Source organism: Bactrocera oleae, chromosome 3 (assembly GCF_042242935.1).
Source record: "Bactrocera oleae isolate idBacOlea1 chromosome 3, idBacOlea1, whole genome shotgun sequence".
In the NCBI taxonomy this organism is placed as follows: domain Eukaryota; kingdom Metazoa; phylum Arthropoda; class Insecta; order Diptera; family Tephritidae; genus Bactrocera; species Bactrocera oleae.
In genome coordinates this window covers 6,778,132-6,795,712 of record NC_091537.1, presented here as the reverse complement: position 1 = coordinate 6,795,712, position 17,581 = coordinate 6,778,132, and the positions used below count along the sequence as shown (strand labels likewise).

The following is a 17,581-nucleotide window of genomic DNA, read 5'->3' as shown; positions in this document are numbered from 1 at the left end:
TTACTTCTCAAACTCTATGGTAAACGCTGTAGAATTTGGGAACTAATTAAAATATTTATTATCAATTTCTTCAATTTAAGAATTTGAATAGTAATTTTACATTAAACAAAAAAAAAGTTTACTTTGGTTACATCGAAGCTACAATACTCTTCACAAATGAAAAAAAAAGTTTTCCTTACGAAAACTTGATTTCGATCGGTCAGTTTATATGGCAGTTATAGTAGTCTAATCTGGACAATGTGTTCATAAATTCTAGCGTTGCCTAAGTCAATAATTTAGGCCAAATTTGTTGAAGATACCTCGTCAAATAAAAAAGTTTTCCATACAAGGAACTTTGACCAGTTCCTTCGGTTTGTATGTGTGAGACTGTGAGACTAGTTCGCGTATATACAGATGGACATGGCTAAATCGACTCAGCTCGTCACCCTGATCATTTATACTTGTATACATATATAATATATTTAAATGTTCAGGGTTTAAAAATTTGTAAACCTCAAACCCTGTTATAATTTCACTTCTTCACATCACACATATACATTTCTGTATACGACTCAGGGAGCAGAAAAACTTCCGAGGTTTGGTACAACCTTTTTTATATTGAAAAAATATCACTGCTTCGAGGTTGCAGCTGTTATATGCTGTTAGCAGGAAAATAACCTAGAGTTATGTCTTTGCGTTATGTACATATATATCTCACTTAATTTCAATTTTTCCTACAAGGTACGCACCTGCTTGTATGTAACATATGAATATGTGTGTTTGATCTTAGAATATTCACACTTTATCTCCGCTTTTTGTAATCACCGACGCCGGCAAAGGGTGTGCATTTCTAGTTCCATATCAAATACTTGCACAAGTGTTCCGACCATTGTTGTAGCCCTAATTACTAGTTCGCTTTGCGGCAACACTCTCTTTTTCGTTGCGCTCTTTCGCTCACCTCAACAACCCATTAAACGCCTATAACTCTCTGGGAAAGTCAGTCGACCATCCCATTGAAATTGTCGACAACAATTCTCCCACAATTTTACGCATTTCACTGTCGTCGTCTGTTTGTCAGCGATCGCTTACTTATTTGCATACTGATCGTTTGTCTGTTTGTCCACTTTGTACATACGGAGATACAGCTGTACGTAGCACGAGTAGAGTCGTCTTAGTTCTCTGTGAGTTTATTATGAGTACTAAATCAGTCGTCGGTCACAAAATGTTTCGGTGTTTGTGTTAATCTTATGTTTGTATTGTGTTTTGTTTACGTGTTTGTGTGTATGTTCAATTCCGTCCGTTTGATTTACAAAACAAAAAGGAACATAGAAAATAATTTAAAATTAAAATTTAATTTTTAAAAACATTTACAAGTTCAGATTCGTTTGAGACGTGCGCGTGTACGGACGTTAATTTCGTGTTTAAGTACAATTCAATCGTAACAAAATTAATGAAATTAAATACTTGTAACGAAGTGAAGTTGGGAGATATTTATTATAGCAAAGCGTTGGCTTGAATTAAGTGATTGCTGTAAATATTTAAGTGCAACAGGTTTGTGAAGACTATTTGTGAGTGTGTGTGTATGTGTAAATAATTTTAATTACTGCTGGGAGTGTTTATTTGAATTGTAATTAGAGGAAATGAATGAATTGGAATAGTTCATTTAATAAACGAGCTAATTACATGTGATTGCTGATAGTGCGATTGGTTATAATTAGTTTCAGTTAGTTATAATTAGAGAAATTGCGGTAATTTGTTTATTTCACTCATTAATTAATTACAGAAAGATTTCAAACATATTGAAAATATTCAAAATTGTCTCAGAAAAAGTCACTTACAAATAGAGCAAGTGGAAATATTTTAAATAATTAATTTTGTTTAATTAAAATTTTTTGATAATTAATTATGCTAAAATAATTGCAAAACATAATAAAAATTTAATTATTTTATTTTAACAATTTTTTTTAGCGTTAGTTAGCTGTAGATAAAATAAATTAACTTAGTTAATTCAAAATTTAATGATAGTAAATTAATTATAATTAATTTTTTATTGCGGTTTGTTCGAATTCAAAAATAATTAAAATCGTTCAAAACATGCGAATTACTTTTAGATAATGAATTTAGTAAACTCATTTTTGTAATTAAATAATTTTATTAATTACTTAATTACTTTTTGTTTACTTGCAATTACCGGTAGATAAAAAGAATAAACTTCATTAATTAGTAATTTTATTACAGTGAGTTAATTGTAATTAAGCAATTAATTAATCAATTATTAATTTAAAAATAATTAAAATCGTACAAAAATTGCGAATTAATTAAAAAATAATTAATTTTGTAAGGCGTTAATTAAAACAGTGAAAATTAAAAAGAAATTAACGTATATATTTAATAAAACATTAATCTACAAGTGTTTTTTTTTCATTTAAATTTTAATTAAATTAATAAATTGGAAATATTGAAAACATTGTTTTGAAATTGGTTGGTATGGAATTAACAAATAAGTTTAAAGCATTAAAACTTTGTAATAAATAAATTTACTTCGTAAAAAAGTGAAAACTAAAAAAAAGGCAACTATAACCGGTGTAAACAATAAAATAAAAATAATTTATTATTTATTTGATTGGTTTTCTGTTTTGCTATATTTTTTAATATAATATAATAATATCATCCTTTAAGCCCCGTTTTTTGTTGATCCACAACTCTATTGCGGTTAAAACTAAATTTTCTAATAATATTTATAAATTATTATGCATATATCTCTGCCTTCATATTGTTTTAAATAAATAAAATTCATATATATTATTATAGTCGCATGGTAAAGTAAATCAAGTCGAGATAAGCGAAGCGTTTAGTGCTGTGTTGATAACGATGTATGCGTTAGGGCGCTTTAACATATAAATTTAATTAAAAAACCTTAGTATTTTGCTTAAAGTTTAGCTTTCAACTTTTTTTTTTTTTAAATAAACATTAAAATTTAAGCCAAACTCTCAAGTCTTAAAACTTTTATATTTGACATAAGCTGTTTGTTTTTACATATCGATACAGATGTATATACATGCTATTTATATATACATACATATATGTAAATATAAATATATCTGCATATATATTATTTGTATGTGCTATATGCATGCACGTTTAGTTCTATTGTTTGCATTTTGTTTGCTTGTCTGGACACTTTGATCCATTGAGAGGTTATCTTTCTTCGCGCTTATGTGCAGCAATTACTTGCATGCGCTATTTTTAGCTATCGAAATTCAGTAAAATGAATCAGCGAGTTAATTTCCATTGCTAATTGCAACTATTGTTATTAAATATAAATATAATATTTATCTGCATGTCAGTCCATAAGAGCATTCAATTAAAGTCTCACTGCAATTAATTATTTATTAAAATGTTATGAAATAAGAGTTGTAGGAGGCGAATGGTTTTTATATTAAGTGGACGATAACTTTTTACGTTAAGGATCGTTTCTGAGAGACTTGAAAATACATACGTGTACTTAAAGAAAAAGTAGTGGCACGTTTTTGTTTAGTACAAGATATATGTATAAGTTGTGTCATCATATATTGTATTTAAATGATGTATTATATTTGTTTCAACTTCGTACAAAATACAAGATATAACTCAAAATAAAGCCTACTAAAGGCCTCTTACTTAAGCCCGCATCAAATTTGATTGCTTCGCTCTATATATTAATATACAAATGTATATAATTACATAAGATGGGCTTCACTTGGGATCGAGTATTCTTACTTTCATATGAGTTACCTTACGTCAATCGAGTCTATGGAACTAAGGAGTTATATCTGATCAAAAACTATTCTATTCCAAATAGTTTTTTGTATTACAAAAGTTTTTGAAGGATTTTTGAAACCGAACCGGTTTACAAGTGAGTGAATTTACATAGCAAATTTAGAATGAAAGGAAAAAATCAGCAAATTTGGTGAAACACATACAAAGAAAACTAAAATCGAGGTTTCAGTGAAGATCGTTGGTGAAATTTCGAAGAAGAAATTCTAGAAGCACTTTATGTACATTAAAATTTTTTTCTTTGACAGTCTACATTTTGTCATGCTACATATGTATATGTATATTAAAATAACTATTGGTATCTTCCATACTAGGTTTGGTAAATGTATTCAGTTTTGAAATCAACGGTGAAAAGTTTTAATAAATATTTTACGTATGAGGTTTTTCATATCAATTAGTATAAAAAACTGAACCATATGAACCGAACCGAACCGCTTTTGAGAGATACTCATAAACCGGTTCGTTTACCGGTATAAGTATTTTCTAAGTGATTTGAACCACTGAACCGAACCTCATCGATTTTTGTAGTGGTTTGCAGCCCTGGTTTTATGCCGTTATAAAATGACAATTTATACACCAAACAGTGCCGAGTAGTCTTTGCCTACGTCAAATAAAAAAATAATGTTCTTTATATTTTATGAAATAATGCAATGCTTAAAATTTATTTTCCAGATTCTATTTTATCTAAGCAAGTTTTGAAACTACTAAATAGAGCTCATTATACAAATAACACTTCTTAAAAATATCGGTATATCAAAATTTCAAAACCAATGAAAGTCGACTTTATGTTTTCTACAGTTTTACAATGGTTGATAATTTCTCAATTAGTTTTGTTAAAATTGTGTTCTTCTTTGATTTTGTATTCCATTAAGTAAATAAACTATGTAATAACAACTAAAAGGTACTAAGTACATTTTTAACAAATTTAAAATTTTAAAATTTGCATTTGGAATTTTATAAATTTTATTTCTAATTAATTATTATTTTTAATTATTTAATTATTGTTGTAAAAAAAATTTTTGATTACATTTATTTCGTATAAAACAAATATTTCAAAAAGATTTCTTAAAATTAATAAAAGTTTTAATTAACATTAAAATTTTATAACTTTGCTGTAAAATTAAAATTTCTTACCATAATAGTTATTTAAAACTAAAATCAAAATTATTTAAGTCACGAGCGGAAATGAAAAAAGTGGAAATATATTGTATGTAATATATTGTATTAAATAAAAAAATAAAAATTAAATAATAAAAAAATGTGTTTATAATATTAATTTATATTTTCCAATTTATTTTTATTGTTATGAAATTGAAATTTAAGCCCCAAAACACTTACATATATACATTTATGTGAATGTTCAATGTTTATTTGATGCTACCATTTTTTGCCAAACAAAAAAAATACAAACAATTCTCTAATTGTGTCGCGACTCATCGGACCGGTTTTCGAAAAATGTAAACAACTTTTACGATTACGACTAGTAAAAAGCTTGAAGAATGTAGTTTACATAGCTAATGAGACGTTATAAATTCTTTTATAAATTATACTGTGCCGCTTTCCTTTATTTCTTTTTACTTTGTTCGTTTTCCAATGTGTTATTGTTGTGTAGTTAATTTGTCTAGCGGCAATCGAAAACAAAACTGAAGAGAGGATAGAAAATATTTACACAAAAGAGAATAATAAAACAATAACAGATAAAAAACAATAAAAATGAAATTTATAAAGTTCCCTTCTGAATGCCTGAACAAGACTTGAATATATTTTGGATGTATGATGGGTGGATGGGTTTAAAAGTATTTGTTTGAAACCAGTGATACTTTCTTCTAAGTATAACATTTTATATTATTTATTTAGTACATTTTTATCAATATTAATTAGGTTTGTGTTTATATATGTAATGGCTTTACATATTTTTTTATGTAGCTATTACTTAAAAATATTTAAGAAATTCATAAATTTTAATTTCACTTTCAATTCTTCTCTTTGCAGTGTTTGTAAATATTTATAGTTGGAAAAATACTTAAAAAATTGAATTTTAATTTCATGAAATATAATATATCACTTGTAGTATTATAAACTAAAAGTTATAACAAATTAATAAAGAAAATGGCATTCACAACCTCAGCTAAGGTTCTATTCAGCTCTGCAGCTGCAATAATGATCATATTTTGCAGTTTTATGCCATCAGGTGAGTTTTTAAATATAATAATTATGACATTTTAACTAGCATGCGATATTTTTTTATTTTTAACTGGTGACTTTAAGAAAATGGATCATACAATTTTGTTATATGCGAATATATTTGGCGCAGCAATTTCGAATATTTGTGATCACTCATATTTGGAGGTCCTAATGGCTTAAAACCACCTCAGGCTGAGTGAACGATTTATGAAATGCCTTCTAAAATGTTTATCTTAGTTGGAAACGCGGTCAACTCCGACTCAGTGCAATAATGAAATAATAGCAGACGGCGGCTTACGGACGATCAGTATAGCATGAGGAATGTAATAAAAATGTTAGACAAACATCTACTCTCTTCTCTAATAGTCAGATAACTCTTTATTATTTGTCCTCATTTTACGGCTGCGATGCCATCTGACATGGCCTCACACCTAAACGATTGAGTGTAAAGTTTCAAAGCACATTAAATGTTACAGGTGACCCCAAGAAAAGTTCAATGGTTAGGAAACAGGTTCAGAATTTTCAAGACATTTTGTGAACTGATTTTACAAATAAAAGTTTTGTATATCTGATCAACATGATTAAAAACTCAAAGCAAACATGACGAAAAACTGTACATAAATTATTGTTCGGACTTATTTTCTATATAAAATTATTCAAACTATTTAATTGGACAAAAAAATCAGTGTCTACGACAGTCGGGTCGATGCATTCAGAGCGGAGACGAACTAAACCGTAAATTTGGCAGTCTGTACACCGCAGTTCCTTCGCAGCATTTCTAGTACTTGGGATTTCTGTCGGTATAAAGTTCTGTACACCCCAGTTCCTTCGCTTAATTAAATTGCAGTCATTTCTAATTAAATACCTTATAATGTTATGAACTACTTTGGGCCTATAAAAAGCAGAGTTAATCCGATTTGTATGATGAAGATTCGTTTGTAGTTTTCCACTAACTAAGAGAACGGGCATTCTCTGTATAATAATATAAAAACCATACCCAAAGCATTTCATTATTCTATTGTCGCAAAGTTATGACGCAAAAAAACGGTTTATTACAGTTAGTTCTCATATCTTACATAAAATATAAAACAAACGATTACTTAATAAATATTTATATATAAATATGTTAGTCAGTTATACATACATGCACGTATACGACAAAAATAGTTCATTAATTTGTGTTAAATTTTCCTAGTTCCAACTACTTTTCATAAATCTTATTTAAATAGGTTTTTAGCATTCGCTATTTATACAAGTACGTGTTATTATTCGCTAACCGCATTCGTTTTAGTACCAACTTTATTGACGCTATAAAAATTTTACCGTATTATACACAAATATATGCCATAGTGCAGTGAGGGTATTCACAACGAGCGCAATTATTTAAAAATTGTAATAAGTAAAAAAATATTTAGATAACCTCTCGAGTCTGACGTAGATCAACAGTTAAAAGCAGCATATATCTCTTAGAGTATTAAAAATTTGGTTGATGTTGCAACCGGCCGTCAAATTCGTAGATTAAACGACCACTTTTTGGCCTTTGTTTATGTTTTTCACCCCGGACATCCAATGCTCATCGTTTGAGTTTGTTTCACCTTATAAAGCTTCTCGTAAAAAATAAGCACCCTTTCGAACGCAGCGAAGAAATTGTAAGGCCCTTATTTTGAGATTAAGTGAATACCCATATCAAACAACTAATTTTACAATGGCGCTTGCGGTTAAGCAGTCAATGAAATGCAATGAGTGTCGCACATCTTTGCAAACACACTTCGGCTTTATCTGGTTACATTGGTTGAATTATCGCTTTTTAACTAGTTTCTGTTAGGTTCATTTGATTTAAGTGCATTTTATTGCTGAGTAGGGTAATAACTTAATTACCGGCAGTTAAATGCAAAACTACTTAAAGGTGAACATACTAAAACTATTATTTAAGTCGTAATAAAAAAAAATTGAGTAAAACAACGAGTGACGTCGATAAGTTAAATCATTTAGCAGTTGATACGGCTATGCTGGAAGGTAGGGTTAATGGCATTAATATTTAATTATCCAACTGTAAGGAAGCTTGATTAGCTGATTTTAGCAGATTATTGCAAAATATTTTTGTATAAGTTTAGACAAAACTTAGGTCAAAATTTATTTGTAACTGAGTGAATAGGCTAGACCGATTTGATAAATTACAAAAATAAAGTTCCCATGTGTCACATGCTGATAAACACGTGCCTAATAAAATAACATATCTACTAGTAAACGTTAGTCATAAATATACATACGCCTGTTATATGCAATAAATACGGCTATAGGCTTTTTTTTTTGATATAATCGACTTTTTGACTCGTTTAAATTCATCATACGAATGTACACAATTATTTAAAAGTATATTTTCGCCATTGTGTTATTTTCGAATTGTTCAAATTGCTTTGATTTAAAACAAATACATTTCATTTGCGCGAAGAGTGTGCCAGAAATAAAAGCGCCTAGAAACAATGGCAAGGCGCCGAAGCGCAACGATACATCGACACTTTGACCTTTGTGGATGATTGAATCTAAACAATTGCCAAAATATATATGTTACATATATACATAAGTATATTCAAAGAAGTATAAATCATTCAAAATGAAAATTTATATAGAAGCAATTCGGCCCGTCGTTATTAGTTAAAAAGGAAATGAATAAAAAAAATCTTTTACATGTTACGTTGTTGCTGGTCCACAGCAAGATATTTTAAAAATTTATTAGAAGGGTGTCAAAGATAAAAAATTTGAAATCAATTTCACGAAAGCTTTCAAAGTTTTCAAAAGTTGTATTTCGATAGCGGTCCCTACTACATTACATGAAATTTATTCAAAAAAAAAAATCTGGGAAAACGTTAATTTCGGCTGCCCGCAGCTACGAGTATAAAAGCAATCCCGGTTGAATTTTTTGTTGTATTAAATGATAGACTATATTATATTTTTTACATATTGATGCGTTTGAGGCCAGTTTTTATGGCAGCTATATGCTACAATGGTCCAATTTGAACAATATGTGCGGAGATTGTAGCGTTGTCTTGGTCATCAGTTTAGACAAACATTTCATTAAGATTATTTGTGAAATAAAAAAGTTATCCTATAAATACTAGATCTTTATCAATCAGTTTGTATAGCAGCTTTATCCTATAGCGATCGGATATCGTTGGCAACGACAAATGAGCAGTTTCTTGTTGAGAGAAGGATGTGTACAAAATTTCAGATCGATGTCGCAAAAACTGAGGAACCAGTTCGGGTATGTACAGACAGATAAACAGAGAGACGGACATGGCTAAATCGACTCAGCTCGTCAAACTGATCATTTATATAGTATATAGTGCACAGGGTCTTCGACGTTTTCTTCTGAATTTTACAAACTTCATGGCAAGCTTTATATACTCTGTTTAGTGTATATAAATAAAATTTATAGTGTATGCAATTTAGCGGAAAAATTTTCGTTGATTTATATGAAATTATAATTTTTAAATATATTTGCAATAATCAAAAATTAACAAGATAAATTTAATAAGTACTCCTTTGGTATATTAAATTTATATAATATATATAAATATTGTATATATGTAAGTGATTAATTGCCACCCTAGTGCTAATGGTTTTTCGCAGCAGTTAGAAAATTTGTTATTTACTGCGCATATGTATGTTAATAACTTTAAGCTCGAAATAGTATTTATCATATTTATAATTATTAATTAAAGGTAGTTCGAATTGTTATGACACGCAAAGCAAACCTTATGATGCGATGTAGACTAATGTGCACAATAGGGTGAACTATTTAAAGCTTTTAAACGTTCGAATTTTTAATTAAAAAAAAAAACAAAAAAAAAACGGTTTCAAAGTTATTGAATTTTCAATGAAAACCAACTTTTTGAAGTGTTATTTATATGGGAAACTTTGAATGCTCACCGACACATTTTAAAATTAAGCTACTAATCCTGCCTTGCAGCGATAGTTTTTTCACTGTTATATGTAGGTTAACTTTAACCCATACGCTCGGTATTAGTTTTTGTGGCTTACCCTAATGCACAATGTGTGTTAAATGTAATATGTTTTGAATCTCTAGTAAGGAACCCTGAACAGTAGGTTTTTGACCTTTCAGAAAAAAAAATAGATACCAACTTATCCAAAAGAATGGAAATCAGTTGGTAACCTTTTTTCCTCTATTATGTATTGTGTATAAACATAAAACTTAGTTTTTGTACAAATGTATGTGTGGAAAGAATTCATATGCTTTACCAATTTCTCTCACTGCGCTGTAAAAAAGACCCATCCATATGCAAAGTTATGTCTAATTAGCGTCTGTCTAACTATTAAAGTAAATATAAATTAAAAATAGTTTCACATATGCTTGGTAATTAAATTTGTTCTACAGAAAATTTTCACATGTAAAATATTCCTTATCTATACAATTTAGTACCAATTATAACTTTGTTGCCAAATTAACAAATTTTTAAACCACTTGCTCGCATTTATTTAGTGTATGTTAAATCTGAACTCGTTATTTGAATTAGATAGACAACAAGGAACCCAATCTTGGCCATAAGAAATCTTAAAAGTCAGCCTTGCTGTCAGTTCTTTAAACGATCATCATTGTTATTTATGGGCGCTCCATATGATATATGGCATATATACAGGAAATAACTGAAATTTGGAAACTCTTTGACAATGATAATGTTATGTGCAAACGTAGAACCTACTGTCATTCAAAATTGCATTTATTTTGCAAAATCATATACACCTACAAACAGCTTTAGTACCAGAACCGATAATTGTACGTTATAGTTCCACAGCAGTTACCAAAGTTGCCATTTTATAAAAATCGCTACAAGCTTATAGATTTTCTAGACACTTTTTTAAATAATATTGAAAATTTAGAAAAAATACTTTATCGAAATACTGGTATATACTACAATATATAGATTGATTTAATTAAATAGAGTTAAATAGCAAACGGTTATATAACTTTATTAAGGCAAACACGCTTTCCCTTGTATTAACTTCTTACTAGGATAACTATTTTCTTCAGACACTTACTTGTATATATACTTGTATGTTATTCTTTAAACTTTGTATAGTGATAAAAATCGTTTAGGTTGGCATAATAAAATCAATAATACAAATATTTGAATTTTCATTTTTGAGAGGTATTTGTCACATGAACCATTCATAATTTTGTATTGTGGTCTAAAATGTGTAAAATAAAATTTGGTAGCTTTGAAGATAGCGGTTATCTAACTTTAATGAGGTACCCGCACAATTTTTTCTATCAATTCATCTTAAAATTTCGTAAAATTTTGACAAGAGACTAGCACGTAATGATAAGGTGCAGAGAAATGGCGAATCAAGACTGCTACTGCCAAAGATTTCCAATATATGAAAACACACAATTATATATTAAATAATACTGATAACAACATATTGTTTAATATGTACCTATACTATCTATTACTTTCCATTTTCTCTTAGTTCTAATTGCACTTCCTCATATTTTCAATTTGGCAACGGACTAGGTTAACACATTATGTATGAAATATGGTATGCACCTATGTAAACTGAACATATGGTCGCTAAACTTCCTTGCATTTCTTTTGTTTATGTTTTGATTAGAAAATGCGCCTAATGCTGCGAATAAGGAAAAAAAGCAACAACAATAATTTAATACTGCAGCAAATAAATGAGTTGCATCTGCTGTGCTTTGATTTTGTGTTACTGTGGCGAAAAAAGTAGAAATAAATAGTGAAAAATTCGATCTATTTGCCTGCAAGGCTATGCTAATTTACATATATACAGGTATACATACGTACAAAGTAATAAAATACATTTTTATATAAGTATGTATGCGCTGAGAGCGAATAGCTAGTGCACTACGGTATATAATAGCTTATCTGTGAACTTTGTATATAGTATTTATATACATATATATTAGAGTGAGCCAAAAACTAATCTATCGAATTTACGGCTTAAAATGAACCTATACCATTTGATCAAATTTTACTCGGACTGGTCTATTTCAACTGCACGCGCAAACCGATAAATAACAAGAAAGAACGTTAACATTCGCTTGCACCGAAGCTATAATACTCTTCACAAATATAAAAGATTGCTTACAAGAACCTCGATCGGTCAATTTGTATGGCAGCTATAAGGTATGTGATCCGATCTGAACAATTTCTTTGGAGATTGTAACTTAGGCGATAAGCCATGAAAATGTAGTTTTTCTTGCCAGTCCGGGTCAAATTTGATTGCATGGTTTACAAAAACAAAAATATCTTTGCAAGGCAGCATTATTAGCTTAATTTTAAAAAGTGTCGGTGATCATTCATTTTAATAACATGTAAAAAATATTTTTTTATCAGAAATACCAAAACTTTTGAACCGTTTAGGCTAATATTTTTTGAATCACCGATTCTAGCTTAAAATTTCCTCAAACATCTATCTCAGGAGTATTTTTTTTCAATAAAAAAAGCGTAAGTTTAAAAGTTTGGAAAAGTGAAAATTTTTTTTTGGCTCACCCTAATATATATAAGCATGACATATGGTACACATATATATTAATTTTTTGAAGTGAATACCCTCTTTCTATAGATTAGCTAAAATACGAGTGCATACAAATGTACACACATACAGACCAATTATTCATGCCTCGAATTTGTTATCTTTCACACGTGCTTGATTTCAAAAACAATAACAAATTATGCATTTTTTTTTTAAATTAAATGCAGTGAAGAATATATGTATATTCTAATATGCTTCAATATGTATGAATGTATAACCACGTATGCATCATAAATAAATAACCTACTGGATAGGTGAGTGGAGTCGTCAGTTTAGCGTTTAGGCTAAGTACATAGTGGAGTATGATAGAAAACACTTAAATTAGCATTTTCAGCTTATATGATTTGCCTTTAAAAAGTTAACAGTTGAGTAAAGTTAAAGTTAATAAGTTAAAAAAGAGAGTCAAATATTAAATTTTGCCTATATTCCTAATTATGTGCCCTAATGAATTGAGAAATGTTTATTGAGGAATCAGGAATAAAGCAGGTCTCATACATATGTACATATGTATATGTAAATCACATAAAACAGTTTCCAGCACAGTCGGATTTTAGTAATCGGCTAGGCACGAAATTATTCTATAAAATTATTTGTGGAATGTTTTTTACATTTCTCTATGGGAAAGCTGGGTACTTTCTAAATATTTACCCACGTAAGTATATATGTATGTATGTATATATATTTATTATATGTATGTGTATATATGTAACACAAGAACCGAACGCGAGTAAATGTCAAGCATCTGACATTTGCCAAATTGACAGTAGTAACAATAAAGGCAATTGCAACTTACAATAGTGCCACTTTACCACTATCCACTTGTCGGCTGATATATATATAATAACATACTTGCTTGTATATATATGTATGTACATATGTATAGTTGGTAGTTGGGTAATAGTTTAGACAGTTGCATGCCACTTTGCCACGCTTGTCTACATTTATCTACTGTATTTTGTTGCATGTGCGAACGTTCCGACTGACACTTGCATGACAGCTGCGTTTCAAGGCCCGTGCCAGTACTCACTTTTTAAGGGAGAAAATGAAAATGAAAGGACAATTAACCTGTCCGTTTGATCAGCTAATTTGAATTTGAAGTGAAATTTAATTTGAATATAATGAAATTTGCTGTCTAAATAATTGCAGTGTTAACAAGTTGAATTGTTAGGATTAAGTGAGATAAGCATTATTAGATATTATATAAAATTTTAGGACCGATCTACCATTAATTCCGAGATATATATCTGAAAGCGAATATATAACTTAATGCCAAGTGAAGGTATTATATTCGAGGGAGACTCAATTGTGATTATGGAGAATTAAGGTTGTATTAAAACTTGAGCGGAGACTGAAATCACGAATTTAGAGGCCCAAGTAAAGATATGAACTCTGTTTGATACCTAATGTTAACCCAGATCTCTTTTCTCTCGAATGCATCCCCATTAGTTCTCTATGCTTGTCGTAGATACGTATCACTGTCACCCCGCTTGTCTTTCTCTCCCTCTTTATTCAAAAGAAAATAGTTTGTTTTATAGGAATTTTTTACTCAATATCAATTGGTGTTTTTATGAACGACGAACATTGACATTTTTTGCAATTATTAAGTAGTCAGGGATGAAACTATTGTGGTAATAGGTAGACCTATTCAGAGGTAGTGCAGTATGTATTTATTTTTTCCAAGGTACTTAAGGAGATTGATGATTCATTTTGTTCATAGCGCTTCACAATTTATTATTCAACTGGACAAAATTGAGAATTTTCATTATTTATAATTTTCAAGTGTATACCCATGAAGATAAAAATAGAGCGCCATCAAATGAATGCGAACACAACAACTCCTTCACTTTTTGTTGTTTTACCAAATTTGGCATGTGTCCTTCATACTTCATTTGTCAGTCAGTAAAATCCACTTGTGCGTTGTTTGTTGGTGACACTTTACCATAATTAATTTGAAGCAGAGCAATGTAAGAAAGTTTTATTTATTCTCCTCGAAGACAAATGTATATGACAAAGCATTATTGCATTTTAATGGACAACACTTGTCTGCAATGACCGTAATGATTTTTTGTGATGATTCGTAAATTCCATTATATTTGCGCCATTACCGTTATTACACAACAAAATGGGGTTTTTTCGAGTCAATTTGTCTGGTAGAATTAAGGCGGGTATTGTGGAACTTGTGGCGCCAAATATTTATGTAACTTTTAATGACGTCAAAATAAATAGGTATAAATATCAAAAATAAAAGATATATACCAACAGGAATTGAATAATGTAAGTGGTTACCAAGTTTGTGGTTATTAATTTTTATTAAATGTGTTATTAATAGAAGAGTGCGGGTAGATTGTGAAATACTTGTATGAAAGGAAAGGTCAGTAGGAAACTTATTTTTGCCATAAAAAAATCCCAAAAAGTTATCACTGGAGAGGACATATTTCTCAGTTCATACCTTCGTGGTATTCGGCCACAACTCACACTCAAAGTTGAGGTTATAAAGATCTCTTGTTGACATAGCCAAAAATTATATATTCACAACATTTGCTATTTATACTCATAAACTCGGTCTTTTCTCATCATATTGTCTAGTGTTGGGAAGGCATATAGGAAAAGAAGTTTGAGAGCCTCACTTGTAAATTTATCTTTAGGCGAAGCCGACGTCATAACCTCGCTCTTATTTAATGATCTTATCTGAGAAAGCCCTTTTGGAAAAAAACTTAGGAGCTTCTGCCTCTTTGTGAACTTTTCTCAAGGCGAGTTCTATCCACGCCTTAATTTGGATAATATGCTGGCTCTTATGGAAAATGTTTTCTAGTAGGTCGAGTTAGGGAGTAGCCATAAATACATATGAATAAGTCAAAGATTGCTCAAGTAGTTTACAACAAAAAAGCTTATAACTAAGCGCATTCCTTCTAACTAAAGAATTTTTTTGCCTTTATTTAAAAAAAAGTAAATTAGCTTTTTAAATGCTTTTCATTTATTTCCTTTCTCTTCTTCTCATTTTTCAACAGTGAACGCCATTCGTTGTCACCAGTGTAACTCCCATCTGCAAGAGGACTGCACGGAATTGCGTTTGATAACACCGCGTGCCCCACGTGACGAGCAATTCCTTACCGAATGCGAATCGCCCGATATGTTTTGCCGCAAGACGATTACAAAAATTCAAGTGAGCGGCGAGAATCGCATCATACGCAGCTGTGGATTGTTGGACAACAACAAAAACCAGAAGACGAATTACTGCTTCGATGCTGACAATGAGGGATATAAACAGAGGATCTGCACTTGCTATGAGGATGGCTGCAATGCGGCACCATCACGTCTCGGCAATGCCAATCATGTGACCATGCTGAGTGCGACCGGTTTGTGCGTGTTGGTGGCGCGATTCCTGCGGATTAGTGCTTAGATGGGAGAAATATCCGTACAAATCCATTCTGATGTGTGTATGTATTTGCAACTTTGCATCAAGTATACTAGATTACTGTAAATTGCTGGAACTCCGCGTTGGAGAGTGGAGTGCTTGAAGCATGATATGCATGTTAATGAAGTTGCCGATGGAGTTGAAGAGTGCTACACTTTCTGTGGCATTTCGATGGTGATGATTTATTTTATTTGATTGCTTTTATTTCATTTTTGTTTAAATACCACTACACGAATGCAAAATGTAACTTAACGTGCAAACTTTTGGACTCGATTTATGAAATTTCGTTTTAAAAGCAAATATATGCATACATTTCTAGGTTAAGTTTTAATGTACACATATTTTGAGAAAATATTTTTAAAAGAATTAATATATAAATAATAATACATTTTATTTAGTAAAACAAAAATAAAAACATATTCAAATACAAAAATTCAACGTAAATGTTAATTTCGATATATTTCGGCTAATGTTTCTGGTAGAGTTGTGGTTAGAAATTAATTATAATAACAAAACGTTTTCACTTTGATGGTTTATAAGTTAGAATGTTGTGTGCTGCGTAAAAGTTTTACATGAAACAAAAAAAAAAACTTTTAACTTCTATAACACCCTTCACAGGGGTTACCTTGGGAAACAATCTATGCTATTATTTTAGGAAAATACCTTGGCAGACAAGAACTTGATTTGGATCGATCAGTTCGTATGGCAGCTTCTCAAGGAAAACAGGACGTGTGCAAATTTTCAGATCAATATCTCAAAAAAAGGATTGCCTCCACCAATTGATAAAATGTATTCAATTGTTAAAAAAATTGATATTTTGTTACAAAATCCAATAATATGGTAGTCATAAATCGTTTCCAGGAAAGAAGGGTTTACATACCATATATGTAGTGTTCCAATAGAAATTTGCTAATGAGAATAATTTTAATGGAAATTATTATTTTTATTTTTGATCTTCTACGGAGTGAATATAATTTTAAAATAACTTACAAATCAGCATACAGTTTTCAAATAATAAGTATATACAAGTAGGTATGTACGCGTATGTAAATTAAATTTTGTAACATTCTAGCGAAAAGTATACAGTTATACATATATACCACATTACTTACTGTTATGCAACTAACCACGCTCTACGCAATTCTAAAAGCAGCTTTATACATGTCTCGCCTTTGCCTCTTTTATATGAGTATAATTTTCTGCCATCACTTAGTTCTAATGGCTTTTTAATGTTTGTCGAGGAAAGTGCAAAGTGTTCTTTTTATTGCCGACCATTGTTTGGCTTCGAGTGTGGTTCATTTTCAGAGACACTATTTTATTATTAAAAAAAATAAATGAATAAAAACTAGTTTTAAGTGGAAAACGTTAAACTTGAAGTTGCCAAAGAATGAGTCACAAAGAGGGTGTTTTCGAATTAATTTAATAGATCATATCTACAAGTATATATTAGACTCATGATTTAATAGCCATAAACCCGTTTATTTTGAAGTCACTCTGATGATCGAGGTTTGATTTCTATGCCATGAAAAATGATTATTCCCAGTGCTCATTCGATTGCAATCCTTAATAGCTTTTTAACTGTAACATTACTGTATTATTTGCCGTAAT

At 30.1% G+C, this 17,581-nt stretch overlaps 1 protein-coding gene across 1 annotated transcript; it reads left to right on the top strand.

Moving 5' to 3' along the window:
- The first annotated feature begins 1,335 nt into the window (after positions 1 to 1,335).
- Positions 1,336 to 16,406, top strand: LOC106615585 (uncharacterized). Its single transcript, XM_014231862.3, has 3 exons — positions 1,336 to 1,530; positions 5,788 to 5,986; positions 15,567 to 16,406. The coding sequence occupies exons 2-3, from the start codon at positions 5,905 to 5,907 to the stop codon at positions 15,956 to 15,958; spliced, it is 474 nt and encodes a 157-aa protein (XP_014087337.2). The 5' UTR covers positions 1,336 to 1,530; positions 5,788 to 5,904; the 3' UTR covers positions 15,959 to 16,406.
- Positions 16,407 to 17,581: the final 1,175 nt, after the last annotated feature.